Genomic DNA, 19,809 nt, shown 5'->3' on the forward strand with positions numbered 1-19,809 from the left:
CAGCAGAGGAGTTCATCACAAATATTTATTTCTTGGTGGACTAAAGGACCTGTTTTAGATGTGTCTCTCTTCATGAGTTTATATTTCTGGAATGATACGAAATAACATCAATGTTAACATAATCACAAATAAATTTTGATTTACTTTGCACTACAGCTAGCTCAAAACAGTTTTTAGTGTTTGTTTCTCCATTCCTTTTGTCAAATGAGCATCTTCATACACCAGTATTAAATTTAAATTTCCACTTTCCCACTTTTGACAATCAATATGTATTCCTGAAGTCCATCTTCCTTACTATATATTACAGCTTTAGCTATGGAGCTATCACCAGGTTATTGAAATTTTGTCTGGTGTACTATAATTTGTGTCTATATATATATCATAAATATGAACAGTAGTTGTAATACTGGCATTTGGGGAAAACGAAATTCTTAATTGCTGAATTAAATATTGGAGATGACAATTATCTGAAAAATATGCTTGATGATGTGACATCAACCATCTAGCAACCACTGTTAACAGCTGTTCATCATATTATTGGCATGTAATTAATTACCATGCCTGTGAATTTTGCGATGTTTGCACACATACTGAAAGATTCATGTAAATATTATTGAACTAATTGAAATACTGTTTCATTATTCTAGAACAGTTACAATGTTCTTGCCAGCTTCTACAACATACTGCAGCAGGTTCTCAAGAAACACTTTGTTGGAACAGATGTGTAATGCTTTTCATTTGGGGAAGTTTACAGCACCATCAGATCACTGCTTATCCCTTAGAACTGAAGTATATGATTTTCATCCTTCAATGTGGAGTCTAGCTGATTTTCCTAAAACAGTAATAAATAACAAATTTTGAGTTGTTGGGAGAGTTCATTATTGGTAGCCTGGATTGATCCTGAGGCCAGAAGCTGTGAGTATTTGTGACCTTCATCTGCATGAGCAGTAGTATATTAGGACATGGAGCTTTGCGTCTGTTCCACCATTGAACAAGGTCATAACTAGTTCTCTGCCTAAGCTCCAATTTCCTGCACTATCCCCATATTTAATTCGTCTAATATTCAGAAATTTGATGATCTCTTTTTTTTTAAAATAACAATGACAAACTCTCCACAGTCCTATGGATTAGCAAATTTCAAAAAATTCATCACCCAAGGGAACAAATTTGTTCTTACCTCAATTCTAAATGCCTTATCCATTATGTTGTGATTGTGAACTTTAATTTCAGACTCTTTAGTCAAGAGAAATATCCCCTGTGTATCCATCCTGAACAACACACACAAAATACTAGAGGAATTCAGCAGACCAGGCAGCATCTATTGAGATAAATAAATAGTTGGTATTTTAGGCTGAGACTTTTTAAAATTAGATTTAGGGAGTGTTACCAGTGTAAGCTTGGAACGTGGACTATTCTACATAGCTGCTAGAAGGCAGGCTTAGCTGGAGCTCTTGTAAGCACTCTCAGCTGCATCTTTGGTTTGGAGAAAGTTTGAGGAATCAAAAGAGATGGAGGTGGGTGAGGGTGGGGGTGGACGGAATAGGTTTGGAACCTTAAGGCCTTTCAGATTTGGGATGGAAATGTGTAGGGTCTGGATGGTCGTAGTGAAAATAAGGCAGTCAGGGCTGAGAACTGAAAGTCGAAGTAATGGAGACCAAGTGAAATGCCACAGATATACATGGGAAGGGACTGAACCAAAGACAAAATGGTGTCGAGGTATACACGCACAGGTTCAGTGCACCTAGGTTGAGATCTGTGGACCTTGGGTAGGAGGTAAAAATTGGCAGTTGCAGGCCTGGGAAACTATGAGGTTGGAGGCTGCAGATGAGAGATCAGAAATCAGTAATAGTTCAGGAAACAATGGCCTGATTCTTCTCAATGGGTTGAGAATTCACTTCACATTCTTCTAAACTCCAGACAATAGCTGCATGGACTACTAGGTCTCCTTGTATGGCAACATGGTGATTCTTTCTTGCATTCTCTCTGAGGCACGTATATCGCTTTTCAGATTGAGTGCAAAGCTAAACAATCCTTCAGCTCCAATGTCACCAAAGCCCTAGGTAACTGCATTAAGGCATCTTTTCTTCTATACATAAATTGTCTTGTAGCAAAAGCCAAAATAGCTTTTACCTTCCTAATTGTTTACCGTACCAGCACTTTAGTTTTCAGTAATTTGTGGATGAGGACATCTATGCCCCTTTTCATATAATAAAGATATTTAATCCCCTCTTTGCTTCTGTGTTAAGCAATTCTCAATCCATAACTAATACATTGCTTTCCATTCCATGTGCTCTTATCAACCTCTGTATGAGAAATTATTGCAGAGCTTCTGGAAATCTAAGTGTACCACAAACACTATTTCACCAATATTAACCCTACCAGCACGTTCTTTAACAAAATCTGACCAGGCACATGTTCCGGGCTGTATTTGATTTCAGTGAGGACAAACAATGCTGTTTAAGTTTTGGCTATTTAAGTACAATGGATGACCAAATCTAATTGTTCTCTAAGACTTACTATTTTTCAGTTTACTGAGATTAATAATCTCACAGCTGATGAATTTTGCATGTTGCAGTTCTGTTGCTGTGTTTACTCAGGTTTTTGTATTAGAAATAAAAATCTGCCCAAATTTCAAATCCAGACTTTCATATTGTTAATGTATGCAAAGTTGCTGTGTTCTGGATTTTACCAATAATTAACTGCATGACACTTCTTATTGGAAATGTGCAGAATATTTTTTTAAGTCTCTGTCTTAAGCCCATTATTCCTACTGAAGCATAGGCCAACAGATCGCCAGGGTCCTCTGTCCTGGGGCAGTCTTTCACGATGTTCCAAGGTGAAACCCATCTTATCCTTACTCTTCTACAGATGAGGTATCTGGAGCTACTGTTGGTGTTTTATTCTGTTGGCCTTGTGCCCAACCCTCCTCCTTTCACAGCTGGCTTGGGACTATCCATGGCAGAGTTAAGTGCACCCAGACACTCTTTAATTTATTTTTCTAAGCACCTCATTATTTTTCCATGTTTCTAATATTTTCACTTCATCATATTATGGGAAATTGTTACAATTTTGTTGCATGTTGTTTGTTGTGCATGTCCTTGCACCTCTTTTTGAACAAAGTCACAATTGTTACATTCAACTCCAAGACCTCCCACATATGTAGGAATGTTTTGAACATTATGCCATGATCTTCAGTTCTCCGCAGATTCCTTCCCTTTAGCAATTCAGGATATATCCTGTTCAGACAAGGTGGCATTGAATTTAAGCATTGCCGAACTTTAAAATACAGACTTCAAAATGTCAAACTTCATTTCACCCATTATATCCTTCCAAAATTTTGGCAGTATTCTCCTTGGGGAAATACCAAAACATTAATTTTGTATTTCTGCAAAACCCCCTGACTGTATATATAATCGGACTGAATCTACCTTTTTATCTATTTACAAGAACATCTCTTGGTTCCTGTTATGCTATTTCCTATTCCTATTTGCTTTCTTTGGCCATCTTATTTTTCTTTCCATAGTTCTTTTCCATTTGGTATATTCAGCCTGGTACTTGTTATATGTAAAACATACAAACAAAATTAGGCCATTCAGCACATTGAGTCTACTCCCTCCCAATTGGCTTCTTGGCTTCTCCCCATAATCTTTTATGTCATTATTTATCAAGAACCTATCAAAACTTTGCTTTAAATAAACCCAATGTCTCTGCAGCTGTCTGTGGCAATAAATTCCACAGATTCATCACCCTATGGCTAAAGAAATTCCTCTCTATCTCTGTTCTAAAGGGACGTCCCTCAGTTCTGAGGCTGTTTCCTCTGGTCCTAAGCTCACCCACCGTAAGGAACATCCTCTCCACATCCACTCTCTTTCAACTTTTCAATAATTGATAGGTTTCAATGAGATCTCCCCTCATTGTTCTGAACTTCAATGAGTACAAAGTCAGAGCCATCAAACACTCCTCATATATTAATCCTTTCATTCATGGAATCATTCTTATGTACCTCCTCTGGACCCACTCCAATGTCAGCACATCTCTTCTTAGATAAGTGACCCAAAACTACTCTCAATACTCCAGTGCCTTACAAAGCCTCAATATTACATCATTGTTTTTGTATTCTAATCCTGTTGAAATGAATGGTAACATTGCATCTTCCTTTCTTACCATCAACTTGCAAGTTAACCTTTAGGGAGTCCTTTACGAGGAGTCCCAAGTTCCTTTGCACATCTGATTTCTAAATTTTCTCTCCATCTAGAAAATAGCTTACACCTTTATTCCCTCAGCCAAAGTGAAAGCCATTATTATAACCTAACACTATGTCAACTCTCCCACTTCTTTGTCCATTCTCCCAATCTGTTCTTCTGTAGTCACCCTGCTTTCTCAACACTACCTGTCCCTCCACCTACCTTTGTATCATCCGCAAATTTGGCTGTAAAGCCTTCAATTCTTTCAGCCAAGTCATTGACATCATGATGTGTGCCACATATCCCTTTGTTGTTTGGATATAGTGTCTTATCATGCATGGAGGTGCATCTGGCTTTAACCATTGCCTACCACATACCTCTCCACTGTCTTTTATTCTTTTGTCATCCTTCTCACTCAGGTTGAACAGTTATTGAACAGTTATTGCTATTGAACAGTTGAGCAAACTCAATGGGCCAAATGGCTTAATTATACTCCTATATCCTACAATAGACATTAGGGAATTAAATATACAGTTAGATTGGAGAAATCGGTTGGTGCTGGATTCCAAGAGAATGAATTTGTAGAATGTCAATGAGTTGACTATATAGAGCACCTATTGGTTAGGCCCACTAGGGGAAAGGAAATTTTGGATTGGGTATTGTATAATGAACAGATTTGATTAGGGAGCTTAAGATAGAACAATCCTTAGGAGGCATTGATCATAATATGATAGAATTCACCACTTCAACTTGAGAGGGAGATGTTAAAGTCAGATGCATCAGTATTCCAGTGGAGTAAAAGGAATTATAGAGGCATCAGAAAGGAGCTGGCCAAAGTTAATTGGAAGGGGGCACTAGCAGGGATGATGGCAGAACAGCAATATCTGGAATTTCTGGAGCAGTTCAGAATGCGTAGTATAGGTACATCTCAATGATGAAGAAGTTTTCTTAATGGAAGATGAGGAAGAGTGGATTTGGACAGGTAGTAATAGGGGACAAAGAAATGTCAAATGATGTTAAAAGTATCTTGCATCTGTCTTCACAGTGGAAGACACTAGTAGTATGTTAGAAATTCTCGAGTGTCGGGGAAAAAGTGAGTGTAGTATCTAAGGAGAAGGTACTTGGGAACTGAAAAATTTGAAGGTAGATAAGTCACCTGGACTAAATGGACTATGGACTTAAACCCCAGAGTTTTGAAAGATATATCTGAGAAGATTGTAGAGACATTAGAAACATAGAAAACCTACAGCAAAGTACAGGCCCTTCAGCGCACAAAGTTGTGCCGAACATGTCCCTACTTTAGGAATTACTAGGATTACCCATAACCCTCTATTTTTCTAAGCTCCATGTACTTATCCAAAAGTCTCTTAAAAGACCTTATTGTATCCGTCTCCACCACCATTGCCGGCAGCCCATTCCATGCATTCACCACTCTCTGCGTTTAAAAAGAAAACTTACCCCTGTCATCTCCTCTGTATCTATTCCCCAGCACCTTAAACCTGTGCCCTCTTGTGGCAGCCATTTCAGCCCTGAGGAAAAAGTCTCCAACTATCTCATAATAATAATTTTAAAGGATCATTGGATTCTTGAATGGTTCTGGAGGGCTGGGAAAATGTAAATGTCACTCCACTCTTTAAGAAGGGAGGGAGGTAATGGAAAAGAAAGAAAAGGCAAATGCAATATTAGCATTCATTTTGAGAGGACAGGAATATAAAGAGCAAGGGTGTAATGCTGAGGCTTTATAAATCATTGGTCAGACTGCACTTGGAGTATTGTGAGCAGTTTTGGGCCCCTTGTTTAAGATGTGATTTGTTGGCATTGAGAGAGTCCAGGAGAGGTTTATGAGAATGATTCTGGGATTGAAAGTATTAACATAAGAGGAACATTTGCTGGCTCTGGCTGTGTACTTGCTGGAGTTTAGAAAAATGGGGGTATTTCAATAAAACCTGTTGAATATTTGAAAGGTGTAGACAGAGTGGATGTGGAGAGGATATTTCCTATAGTGGGTGATTCTGGGATTAGAGAGCATAACCTCAGAAGGATATCCCTTTTCAACAGAGATGAGGAGGAATTTCTTTAGCTGGAGGGAGGTGTATCTGTGGAATTCATTGCCACAGATGTCAGTGCAGACCAAGTTATTGGATATATTTAAAGCAGAGTTTAATAGTTTCTTGATTAGTAAGGGCATTAAAAGTTACGGAGAAAAGTAAGGAGAATGAGGTTGAGAGGCATAGCCATGATGGAATGGTGGAGCAGACTCGGTGGGCTGAGTGGCTTAATTCTGCTCCTATGGTCTTATTTTCATACTGAACAAATTCTCTATTAACTCCACTTACCTTCAGCAAAGGGGGAATGCATGGGTCCAAGGTGTATCATGTTCTGTGGTATACATTGAAAATTCCTTGACTCAGTCCTGATCGAGTTCTTCAGGGATTCATGGAGAACTGAGGAAAATCATGTTCCCTCCAGAAAGTAGTAGTCACCTTGAGCTCATTACTGAAGGGAGCTTTGTTCCATTTATAAGTCCATGAATGTGTACTTGACTAAGTACGACCTTCAGGACTTTTGACATAATGCTAAAGAGAGTTATTAGGCTGGTTTCCACCCTTTTGGACAGTGGCAGACATGACGGGAAAAATAACATGCTTTGAATAATTCTGTTCCATTCACATTCTTCAATTCTTTTTTACTGAAGTCAAATTATCATTAAGGCAAAACATGGAGCAGCAAAAAACAACAGGTGTGAAGCAATTTCTATGCAAGTCATTGTTTGGAACAGTGACTGTCCATTGATAATACATTTGTATCCAAAACAATACCAAGGCTGAAGATGGCTCTCCCGAGACCCAGACTAACATAATTATCTGATCCCTGTTGCATTTCATGCTCTTTATTAGTCAAGGATTAACCTAACAAAGTGCAATAATCTTATTAAGAATATTAACTACAATTAAGAAAATGGTTGGTGAATTAAACATATTCATATACAAGCTGTGATGATGAGGTTGCTCCTAGCTTCGAGGACATCTCCAAAAGGTGATGCCTTAAAAAGGCAACATCTATCATTAAAGACCACCACCATCCAGGGCATGCCCTTTTCTCATTACTGCCATCAATGAGGAGGTACAGGAACCTGCAGATGCATTCTTAATGTTTTAGGAACAGCTTCAGTCCCTCCACCATTAAATTTTTGAACAGCTCATGAAACCATGAATATTTTTTTCACTGTTACTACTTTTTTTTGGACTTATTATTTTTATGTATTATTTTAATTTATAATATATTTAATGTATTGTTATGTACTGCTACCACAAAACAAGAAATTACCTTCAGCAAAGGGGGAATACAAGAAAATACAACACGGCTTGTATGGCAACTGTCTTGTGGTAGCAAGAAACTGCAGAGAGCTGTGGACACAATTCACCACATCACAGAAATCAGTTTCTCCTACATGAATTCTGTCTATATTGTTCACTGCCTCTGTAAAGAGCCAGCCTAATCAAAGAATTTGCACACCCTGAGCATTCAGGTCAAGATGGTAGCGGCGAACAATGATTCCTTGGGTGACATCTTATAGATAGTCAATCATTTTAGTTTTTTTTACATCGTCTAGTTATCCTTTAGATCTTAATTTTGTTTTTGGAACTGTTGGAGCCTGTGACTTAGTCTGTAGTTCGATTAAGTGAGAGAGCACGCTGCTGTCCCTGAGAAATCTTCAGGAGAGAAACATGAGCATGAACAACCACGAGAAGGAGCTCAAAGACAAAATGAAGGGGCATGATGGACTACATTTCTTGCTGATTAAATTGTCAAGGAAGATTGAAGCATTGAGGTAAATGCAAAGGAGAGCAAGAAGTGTCACTGGTTCAAGTTGCTGCCTCGGAGAGGTGTTCAAGTTGCTGCTTTTGGAGGGGCTGCTAGTTCAAGTTGCTTGTGTTGGAGGGGCTGCTGGGTCCCGATGCTCTTGGTGATGTTACCAAAATTCTCTCTGGACTGTATTTCATATTAGCCTCTTTCAGTTCTATATATTCTTTTCATGTTCTTGCCCATTCTTTCTTGTTGCCTATTGGTGGGCTGAGAGTTTGGGGTTTGATGTTTTTACTTTTTCTCCATGTGGACAATCTGTTAGTTCTTGTGGAAGAGAGGGGATGAGGAGGTTTGGGGTTTGAGTGTTTTTGTTTCTCTTTCTTTTCTTGAGAGGGGATTGATGTCTTTCTTTCAACTTCCTGTGTGGTTTTCTGTATTTTATGGCTATCTGGAGAAGGCAAATCGCAAAGTTGTATTCTGCAAACGTACTTTGATAATCAAATGAATCTTTGAATATTCACTCTTTCCCATTCTTCCATCAGGCAGGAGATACAAAAGACTGAGAGCATGTATCACCAGGCCCAAACCGAACTTCTACCCTGCAGTTATAGGACAATTAAAAGTTTCAGTAGGATGATAAGGTGGACTTTTGACCTCGTGTCACATGGCAGCATTGTAGCTGGCATAATGCTTTGCAGCATCAGCAATCAAGATTTAATTTCTGCCGCTATCTGTATGGAGTTTGTATGTGCTCACTGTTAACTGTGTGGCTTTCCTCCCACATTCCAGAGATGTATAGGTTAGGGTTAGTAAGTTGTGGTCATGCTGCTTTGGCACAGGAAGTGTAGTGAGACTTGTGGGCTGCCTCCAACCCAAATTCAGACTAGGTTGTTCATTCACACAAATTACACTTTTCTCTGCATGTTTCAATGTACATGTGACAAATAAAGCTAATATTTAATCTTTTTTTTCTACCATCTACTGTACCTAGTAATGATCTTACCTGCTCTGTCTACCTGCTCTGCATTCTCTTTATTACACTTTTTGTATTACACTTATTACACTTTTTGTACCTAGTAATGATCTTACCTGCTCTGTCTACCTGCTCTGCATTCTCTTTATTACACTTTTTGTATTTTTGTTATTGTTTTACCTTGTACTACCCCAATGTACTGTGTAATGATTTGATCTGTATGCAAGGCAAGCTGTTCACTGGACCTTAGTACATGTGATAATAATACACTAATGCTAATTCATTTTTGTCATTGTTTAAATAGTAAGTGAAGGGAACAAAATGTCAGCTATACAAAATGAATCAAGGTCTGGAATCTGCATCTAATACAAGGTTTCATAATATAGTGCAAAACGTAGTGGATTAAGGTAAGACTTAATCCACTGGGGTGGAAATGAGCATGGAAAAAAATGAGAAAACTGGAAATGTATTGCTTAAAATTCCCGTAGTCCTCTTGATTACAAAGTTTTTTTTTTGACTGAAACATTGAAAATTATACTCAATTATTCAGTAAGTTAGGCAGAAATAAAGTAATCATAGGTAGATTTGATGAATTGCTATCAAATGTGGAATAATTACTTGAATTATTTGAATGACAATGGAGAGAAAATTCAAAAATCTGAGCGGTAAAGGGACTTGGGAGACCTTGTGCAGGATTCCCTAAAAGCTACTTTGCAGATTATGTCGATGGTGAGGAAGGCAAATGCAAAGTTAGCATTCATTTCAAGAGGACCAGAAAAAGGATGTAATTTTGAGGCTTTGTAAAGCACTGGTGAGGCCTCACTTGGAATATTATGAGCAGGAATATTTGGGCTGCTTATCTGAAGTTCACAAAAATGATTCCAGGATTGAAAGGCTTGTCATATGAAGAGCATTTGATGGCTCTTGGCCTGTACACATTGGAATTCAGAGGAATGAGAGGTGACTTTATAGAAGCCTATTAAATGTTAAAAGGCCTCAATAGAATCGATTTGGAGAGAAGGTTTCCTATAGTTGGGGAGTATAAGACCAAAGGACACAGCCTCAGAAAAGAGGACATCCTTTTAGAAAAGAGGTGAGGAGGAATTTTTTTAGCTAGAGTGGTAACTCTGTAGAATTTGTTGCCACATGCAGCTGTGGAGAGTCAGCATATGAGGGGATATGGGAAGAAGGCAGGATATTGGGCCAAGAGGGAAATGGATCGGCCATGATGAAATTGAGGTATAGAAGCAATGGGCCAAATGGCCTAATTCTGCTCCTATATCATATGAATATAGATTGATATAAGTGATGACGTGGGACAGAAAACAAAGGCAATTTGTTTTTTTATTTCAGGGAATTGAAACATTTTAGCTTTGCCTAAACTTGTATATTCCTACGGAGAGATGGTGCTAAGTTAGGAGACACATTAAGTTGTTTCGGTGGGAGCAGAAAGTTCCACAGAAACAAATAGAGTAGATAGATTTTTGGCACGCTAAGTACATTCAGTGGTCATTGAAGAAAGGTTAATACCTAGATGCCACATGTTTTTGTGAGGGAACTGTAAAGCTAAATTAAAAGAATTTGTTTTTAAAGTTTCAGTATTCCATTGACCAGGTTTGTATAACCTTTCACTGAATTTGAAGGACTTTGGAAATATATTTGTTGAGTATGTTACGAATCCTGTAACTGGGTCACTTACCAGCAAAGATAGAGGGGCCCGTTGAAGTCTGATGGTACTATTTTTAAAAGTCTTTATTTATAAAGGGGCACAAAAATAAGATTAATACAGACATTCAGATAAAATACGCCGTCAATACTCAATCTAAAAACGCAGGTATAATAATAATCATCAATTAAGCAATAGCTCTATTGTTTGTCTAGGGGATATTGTATTGTCTGATAGAAAGATAAAAGTCACTGTCCTTTCAAGCTGCAGCTATTTGGGTTTAAGAGAGATGGTTTTAAATTTGTCTGGGTCTTTATGAGGCCAATCCATTGCATCGGGGGAGTTGGTTCCCCGTTGTTAGTTCCAAGTCGTTTTCCGTGGTACCTGCCACCAGTCCCCAGGCAAGGGAACCAAACGCACGTGGGTTCCTTCAAATGGCTTCCCGCTATTACGGGATCACTAGCGTTTCTTCTGGTGCATCTGAGAGGCTGTCCCTACAGCCCCCCCCCCTTTTATCTTAACCCGCTGGGTAGTAGATGTCAATCAGGTTGGGGTGATGCAATCTCTCTCTCAACCAGCCCACTTTGCCCGAGGGCTTGCACGTAGCATAGTCCCCAATCCACAAACGTTGTCTCCAGGAGACAATGGCCATGTCTCTCTCTCATTTCCTGGGTCCTCGGACCCAACCCAATAATGCTCTTGCGATTCTCACAAAGGAGGGGGCTACCCCGCAGCCTTTGGCCCCTCAGAGCTGTGGTACAGTCATAACAGGTAGTATAATTGAATGCTTTGTACTTACTGTAGGTAGGCCAGCACTCACAACTATGGCAAAAAATTCCAATAAATCTTCTGCTCAAGCTGGCTTCTAGCTGCAGTCCAGAAATCTAGACTGCAGCCAAAGACCAGGTTGTGGCCCAGAGGATGATTTTTTTAAAATTTTGTAGGAATGGTTTTGGGGCCAGAGAGAGGAGTTAGGGGTTAGGTTGGGGTTCAGAGACAGAGTGTAGAGGAGTTGGTGATCAGGCTGGACCTCCATTTACAAGCTTTGTGTGTGTAGGACAATGATACGGATGCCTCCTTGTCACCAACTGATATTCTGCTTACAACAGTTAAGTCAATGGTGAATTTGTAGATAAACATCAACTTATAGCCAGGAAGCTCACCACACTTCTTTCTTCCTCAAGAGGTTTAAGATATTTGGCAAGTTCCCTTGACACTCACCAATTTTTATTGTTGCACTATACCATGGCTTAGTATGGTAGCTGCTTTTCTCATGGCTGCAAGAAATGGTAGAAAGTTGTGTACACACCTCAGTACGTCATGAAAACCAGCCTCCTTTCCATGCTGTCTGTTTACAATTTTTGCTGCCTCAGTAAAGCAGCCAGCATAGTCAAAGAACCCAATCACTCCAGGTGTTCTTCTCCCTTCCCTTTGGGCAAAAGATGCAGCAGGTACCACCAGGCTCAAGGACAGCATTTATACCGGACGATAGATAGACTTCTGACCTCATAATCTACCTTGTGATCTTGCATTTGTCTATCAGCACCACACTTTCTCTGTAACTCTAACACTTTATTCTGAACTCTTATTGCTTTCCCTTGTATTACCTAAAAGCATAATTTAACAATATTAGTTTTTATTATTAAATATAATATTACAGATTTGTTTGGTAAATAACTTCTAAAACTAAGCTTTCCTGCTTTTGTGTATAAAACATCAATTTTCTTTTTTTTCCAGTAAACCATGACAACTGCAACCTCACCTATTCTGCTAAAATGGGATCCTAAAAGTCTGGAAATAAGGACTGTGACAGTTGAACAGTTACTAGAGCCGCTGGTCACTCAGGTAAGTAATTCAGCATTGATTTCAGTACCAGCTTTCCTGATGCATTATTCAAATGACTACCACATACAAAAAAAAACTTGCACATTTATCGGTATTTTTTCATGTTTCACTTATAAACAAGGTTAACAGTCTGGCCCAATGGTACAGTGTTCTATGTTAATTGGAAATATGGAGATTATGAAGATATTTAAAGTTAAATTCTGTTGTAAAAATATGGTCTCTTAGTAAAACTTCAAAGAAGTGAGTTCCATGGACACTAGTGAAATAATCTTTAATTCTTTTCTTAGTCTATTTGTGTATTTTTTTTCCTGAGATAGAGCTCAGAACAGAATTCTGCTTTGGGTTCTGGAGTTGAGGATGTGAATGACCTGACTTGCACATGTAGCTGATATTGTCCTCTGAGTCCTGGACCCACTGCAATTTGCCTGTTGTCACAATAGGTCTACAACAAATGCACTCTCATTGGCTCTTCAAATGGCCTTAGAACACCTGCATAATGCAGACACCTATGTCAGGATGCTGTTTGTTAACTGTAGCTTAGCGTTTAACACTATCATTCCCAGTGTCCTGATCGATAAACTAAAGAACCTGAGCCTCTGTCTCTCCATCTGCAATTAGATCTATGACTTCCTAACCGGAAGACCACAATCTCTGTGGATTGGTAATAATATCTCCTCCTCATAGACGATCAACACTGTTGCACCTCAGTGTGGTTAGTCCACTGCTTTACTCTCTCTATATCCGTGACTCTGTGGCTAGGTTTTGCTCAAATGTCATCTATAAATTTGCTGATGATAAAACCATTTTTGGCAGAATCTCAGATGGAGACGAGAAAGTATACAGAAGCAAGATATACCAGCTAGTTGAGTTGTGTTGGGGCAACAACCTTGCACTCAACTTCAATAAGACCAAAGAGCTGATTGTGGACTTTAGAAAGAGGAGGATGAAGCTACACAAACCAATCCTCATAGAGGGATCACAAGTGCAGAGAGTGAGCAATTTCAAGTTTTTTGAGTGTCAAGATCTCTGATGATCAAAATTGTTTCCAACATATCAATGCAGCTATAAAGAAGGCAAGACAGCTGCTGTATTTCATTTGGAGCTTGAGCAGATTAGGTTTGTTACCTAAAACACTCAAACTTCTGCAGATGTACTGTGGAAAACATTCTGACAGACTGCATCACTGTCTGGTATAGGGGTGGGACTGCAGGGGATCAAAAGAAACTACAGAAATTTGTAAAACTGGTTAGCTTCATCTTGAGTACCACCCTCTCTACTATCCAAGACATTTTAAAGGAGTGGTGCCTTAGAAGGGTGTTGTCCATCATTAAGGCCCCCCATCACTGAGGACATGCCCTCTTCTCATTGTTGCCATCAGGAAGGAGGTACAGAAGCCTGAAGGCACACACTTAGCAATTCAGGAACAGCTTCTTTCCCTCTGCCATCTAATTCCTAAATAGAATAGAATCAAAGAATCAAATACACACAAAGAATGACAAACAACAAATGTGCAAAAGAAATCAAGCTGTGCAAATGTAAATAAATAATTAGATATTGATTTATTGATTATTGAGAATATGAGTTAATAGTCCTTGAAAGTGAGCCCATACATTGTGGAGTCAGTTCGGTGTGAGATAAGTGAAGTTATCCACATAGGTTCAGGAGCCTGATTTTCTATTTTAGGGTGGTGTTGGTGAATTGCAATGATGACTTGTTGCAGCAAACACAATTATTAACTACTTCATTACTCAAATGATCACTACAATCAATTGCTTGTAACTTTCCTTATGGAGCTGAGCTATTGAAACGCCTCTATGACCTGGCATTTTTGTGGTGTGGACTGAAGTGTTGAAGGTCCAGGATGATTGCAGCATGGCGTGTACAGGCCAAAATGAAACAGTGGGGCTCGATCTGAGAGCTGAGTATGAGCCAAAGTAGGCCATTGCTGGAGCTGACTTAGAGGCATTTGAAGTAGAACTGAGGCAAAGTAGAGTCGAGGTGGCAGGGCCTGGAACCAAGAATGAGGAATGACCCGCTGTTTGGCTGATTTAAGGGTGGGGCCAGAATGGAAAGGCTGGGTGGCAGGGCCCACGTCCAAGAGCAAGAAATGACCTGAGGTTTGGCCAGTTTAAGCACTGGGCCAGATTAAAAATACCGGGGTGTTGGGGCTGGAAGCGAGGGATTGGCCGGTGTTCAGCTTGCTGCTTGTTGAGGTTTACTCGTCTTTGTTCTGGACTGAGTCTGTGGCCTGCAACTTAAGGGCCCCTGGATCAGCTATGACTGGTTTTGTGGCTCTGGGCTCACTTTTGTGAAGTTTCGTTCTAAATGTATTTTGCTTGCTTTTATTGTTTGCATGAATTGTATTTTTTCTGCATGTTGGATGTTTGACTGTTTTCTTTTTTTTAATGGGTTTTATTGGATTTCTTTATTTTGTGGCTGTGTGTAAGGAGACAAATCTGAAGGTTAAAAATAGTTTACCTACTTTGATAATAAATATAATAAATGTATTTTGAACTTTGAACTTTGGTTGTAGGGTATGAGCTGTTCTTGAACCTGGTCATGTGGGACCTAAGTACCTCCTTCCTAATGGCAGTGGTGAGAAGAGAGAATGGCTTGGATGCTGGGGGTCCTTGCTGATAGGTGCTGCTTGCTTGTGGCAGTGCTCCTTGTAGATGTGCTCAGTTGTGGAAAAGACTTTTCCTATGATGGACTAGCCAGTATCCACTACTTTTAGTAGACTTCTCCATTCTTGGGCAATGTTCTGGTAGAGGACATGCACAGAGTTTGTTTATCCTTCTAGTAAATTTGAAAGGTTTTGGTGGTTTCTCTTGTGTACGTTGTGCTGACTGCAGTAGGCCAGGTCTTAGAACCATGTTGGAAGACAAGTATTTGAATTCCTGATGCTCCTTCCTTGATTAGCAAAAATCTGTGCTGGTCCATTGCAAGCTGTTATGAATTTCATTATTAGTGTCAGCCTTCATGAGAGGTGAATCACACAAAGTGAAATAGTTCGTGCTTTGTGAACATTTTTCATTGGAGGACAGTAGAGGCAATTTGATAGACAAACTTTATTGTGTGGATATTCAGAGTAAGGCCCATTCACATTGACTATTGCTTGTGTAACTCGTGCTTTGCCTAGCAGCTTAATATTGGGGGTGATAACCCCCTGCCTGGCCAAACTTAAGAAATCTTGTTTGGGTGGATGCTGGGCAATGTGTCCCCCATTACAAATCAGTACCCTGAAATAATAAACAGTACACAATATGCGATTAAGCGATTAAACTTTATAACTCTTACTTTGACTATATAGTTAGTAGAGAAATGGAATTTAAAAAAGGGCCCAATTTTATTAAACAGTCTGTGCGCAAAGTTGGAGCTCACTCATAGGCTGATCGGTCCGCGTTGACCTCCTCCGATCTTTGCTGCCCTTCGGACCCTCGCTCTGAGTCCACTCCATTCCCAGCCTACCAAATCTCTCCATTAGCGTCTTCACTCTTTGTCTCTCTCTCTCTCTCTCTCTCTCTCTCTCTCTAGTAAAAGCCCGCAAAATGAACTGCTTCCAGATTCAGAAGACGGCAACAAAATGCTGATTGGCTAACATGCATCCCACAGTCCTGTTATCTCCAGACATAACCCAAACATTGCTGCTACAGAGAAACTGTTACTTCAGCAGTGAACATTACAAAGAAACCATTACATTAGCAGTGGAACCTTACAGAGCGTTACTCTAGGAACTTGGGAAATGAATGTACACAAGTGCAATCCTGATTGAGATCACAGTAAAACTCCATTAATCCATTATCTATTGTGCAGAAAACAGGACGTTTCAGCATCTGATTCACAGAGTGCAAATCCTTGCGCTCCGTTAACACACCAGGATTTTACACCCTTTGACATGAGATGGCCCTAATTTCTGCATTCCATTTAAAAAGAGCCACATTGCTGGAATAGGCAGGTGGGAACAAATGAAGTGCTTATGGAGTATAAGGAATGAAAGAGAACACTTAAGAAAGAAATCAGGAAGGCTAATAGAAGGCCTCAGTTACCAGACTTGCTTCAATATTCCATTCTTATGTTCCCATAGACACAGGAGAACCTCCTCTTAATGTGTTCCCATGCTTTGTGGCCCATATTCTCATGCACCTATCAGAACACATCAGGCCCCAGCTTCTGCATTCTCATGAAATTCACCAGCTTCTGTCTCTCAGGCTTCTTCAAAGTTCAAACACTGTGGATACTGGAATCTGGACTAAAAATAATAAAATGCTGGAAGGTATCAACTGTGGAGTGAAATGAACTTCTGACTAAGGTTGTAGGCATTTCAAATGGCTTGGTATGGACTAAATGGGCCACAGACTTGTTTCTGGGCTGTACCTTTCTATTACTCTATGATTCTAATTGATAGTCGAGGAGGGAGAGTGGAAATAGTTACTATTACACTCAATTTTGTTTCTAAAAGGGTTTATCTAACGAATTTAAAATTAAACACACAGCGCATATTTTCCTCACATGAATATAGTAATGTCAATTATAAGTTACTTATAAGTCAATAGCATCATAAGAGTTTAAGTAACATTTGGATATTAAACACACAGCGCATAGTTTCCTCATATGAACATATAAAATCATTGCAACACACCAATATCACTGAATCAGTGGGAGCCCTGGGCTTGTTTCCCTGCAACAAGTCGGTCCCATTGAGAGGTGATGGGAGACAGTGATACTCGAAGGGGGTTCCTTATGTCCAGTCTATTCTGCAATTTAGTTTTCGTTGCATTCATTGCAGAAAACTCTGCTTTGCAGATATATGATGTTGTAAATGGAAGCAACGTTTTCAGTTCTTTCATGACTATCTCAGGATATTCAGCCGTGACTGATCCAGAATGCCAGCAGAGATGTTATGTCAAACATACTTTTCAGCCCGCCGTCATTTGCAAGCTCAAGGAGTTGATCTTCTTCCTGCACTGACATGGATGATTTACAGGGGATGTTCACAAATGGGTCATGGACCCATTCCTTTGCATGTTTTGCGTCATTTGCGGTTGGGAAGTAACTCTCAAATTCTGTCGACGGCGAAGATAGGTGATCGCACACCAGCTGTGAGAAGGACGATGCAGCCTCAGTCTCTCCCAAAATCCCAGCTAATGTTGGGAACATGTCAAATATGCCCTGTCCACTCACTGTCCTCACAGTTCCAGTTTGGCTTTGAAAGCAGACACTTTTGAAGACAGTTGTCATTCTCCCCTGAAGTTACAAATTGAGTTCATTGAGCAGGTTGAAGAAGAGATTTGCTATCCACTCCTTGTCACTGAAGTGTGCTGCCAGTGGTGACTTTTTTCCTGAAAGAAATCTCAGTAGCGGCTCTTTTAACTCAAAAACCCTGGCCAGGGGTCTGCCGCTCGATAGCCACCTGACTTCGGTGTGTAAGAGAAGGTGTTTGTGCTCTGCATCCATTTCCTCGCAAAGCTGCTCAAACAGACGTGAGTTAAGGGCTTTTGCTTTGATGTGGTTGATAACTTCAACAACATCACTCAATACGCTATTAAGATCAGGTGACATTTTTCGGCTAGCCAGCATTTCCCCGTGTATGACTCACATTGGCATTCAGGAGCAACCTCTTTGACTCGGGTAGTGAAATCAGACAGCCGTCCAGTCATAGCTGCAGCCCCGTCTGTGCATATTCCAACACAGAATGACCAGTCCAGTTTGCTGGACATGTAGTCATTCAAAGACTTAAACAGTTCTGCCCCAGTTGTATTAGTTGGCAGCGGCAGTGCACACAACATATCCTTGTGCACATTATCTTGAAATATATATCGCACATAAACCAGAGGTATTGACTTGTTGTCAACGTTGGTAGACTTGTTGACCTGGATAACACATCATGGTTACTCGTTATGTTGTTCCAACAGCTGTGCTTCAATGTCCTCCGCTATGTCGTCAATTCTCGTTGAAACTGTGGTAGCTGAAAGAGAAACCTGTGCCATCTTGTTAGCTGCAGCTTCTCCCAGCAATTCATGGCACGTCCTTGGTAGCAGGCAGAATCAATTCTCCACCAACATCCAAAGACATCTTAGCCTCAGCAACATGGCTAGCCACTAAGTACAATGCTCTCAAAGCAGCAGCGTTTGTGGAGGTGGTGGCTCTCAGCACTTTGCTTCTGTCCCGCTTGCTCATGTTTTTTTTTTGCTCAAAAAGCTCAACAGGTTTGTCTTTAAGTGCAAGGTGCTGAAGCAGTTTTGAGGGCTTCATATCACACACAGGGGGCTTGGAGCGTATAAGTCACCAGTTGCATTAAGGCCATATTTTATGTACGACTCATTGTATTTTCTGTTGAATGAAGCTTTTTTTTTGCAGTCTCGGCCTCAGCTGTCTCTGCGTTATCATCATTGTTAGGCCTTTTATGTCTCCTACCACCTCTTCCAAAGAAACTCTCAAGCAACATTAGTTTTTTTACTCATCAAGTAGCTGTAGGTTAATGACGGACTGATGACCTCACGTGGGTAATGACCTCGCGTGTGTTCAAGGTCAACATTGGGCGTGACAGGGAATGAGGAAAGGTACAGCTGACTCATATCGTTTCATATATCCAAATCATATTGTTTCCCTGTGCCCCGGTAGCACATGCTTTGAGGCCCAGTACCGGACCGTGGCCCAGTGGTTGGGGACCACTGAGCTGGAGGAGCTTATATTCCTCTTGAGTAGTCTACAACTTGACGGCATGAAAACTGAATTCTCCAATTTCAGGTAAGTTGCTCCCACTCAGTCCCTTTTGTCTCTCTCCTATTTCTGCCTTCAGTTCCTTCAGTCATCATCACCCTGTTTCTTTCCCTCTTCCACCCATTCCATCTGCTGAACACCCACACACTCCTCCTATGGACTGCACAGAATAAGGTTCAGGTGAGGTTCAGCATGAATTCGGAACAAAAAGGCAGCGGGAGAGCACCTAAGGATTTCCAGCGGGAAGACGTTTTGAGTTCTCGGGGGGAAGAGAGAGGCCAGAGTGCGCACGTGCATGACGTCAGCCAGTTGAGTGTGAACAGTTTAAAAAGAAGGCAGCCATAACCAGCGGGCTGCATTGGGAGAGGGCAGCAGAGTGAAAGGGCTTTGGCTCAGAGGGCTTCAGCGGTAACAGGATGAAGCGAGGCAGTTGTTGATTGCAAAAGGAGGTAGTATGTGTGTGAGGCCAGTTTTTTGTGGTCGGTGTCAGATGTGGGAGTTCCTGGGAGGACTTAGGAGAGCTCAGAGGGGGCAGAAGAAGTCCTTGGCATGTAGGATTAAGGAGAACCCCAAGGCATTCTACGCGTATGTGAAGAATAGGAGGATGACACGAA

The 19,809-nt window shown here is 40.4% G+C and overlaps 1 protein-coding gene across 2 annotated transcripts in view; it reads left to right on the forward strand.

Moving 5' to 3' along the window:
* Positions 1-19,809, forward strand: part of ctnna2 (catenin (cadherin-associated protein), alpha 2) — a 1,188,004-nt gene that overhangs the window by 106,302 nt on the left and 1,061,893 nt on the right. For both annotated transcript variants that reach the window (XM_059963425.1, XM_059963426.1), the window contains exon 2: positions 12,368-12,475. In XM_059963425.1, coding sequence (XP_059819408.1) covers positions 12,374-12,475 — 102 coding nt within the window. In that variant the 5' untranslated portion in view covers positions 12,368-12,373. The remainder of the gene's footprint in view (positions 1-12,367; positions 12,476-19,809) is intronic.

Source organism: Hypanus sabinus, chromosome 3, assembly GCF_030144855.1.
Source record: "Hypanus sabinus isolate sHypSab1 chromosome 3, sHypSab1.hap1, whole genome shotgun sequence".
Lineage (NCBI taxonomy): Eukaryota > Metazoa > Chordata > Chondrichthyes > Myliobatiformes > Dasyatidae > Hypanus > Hypanus sabinus.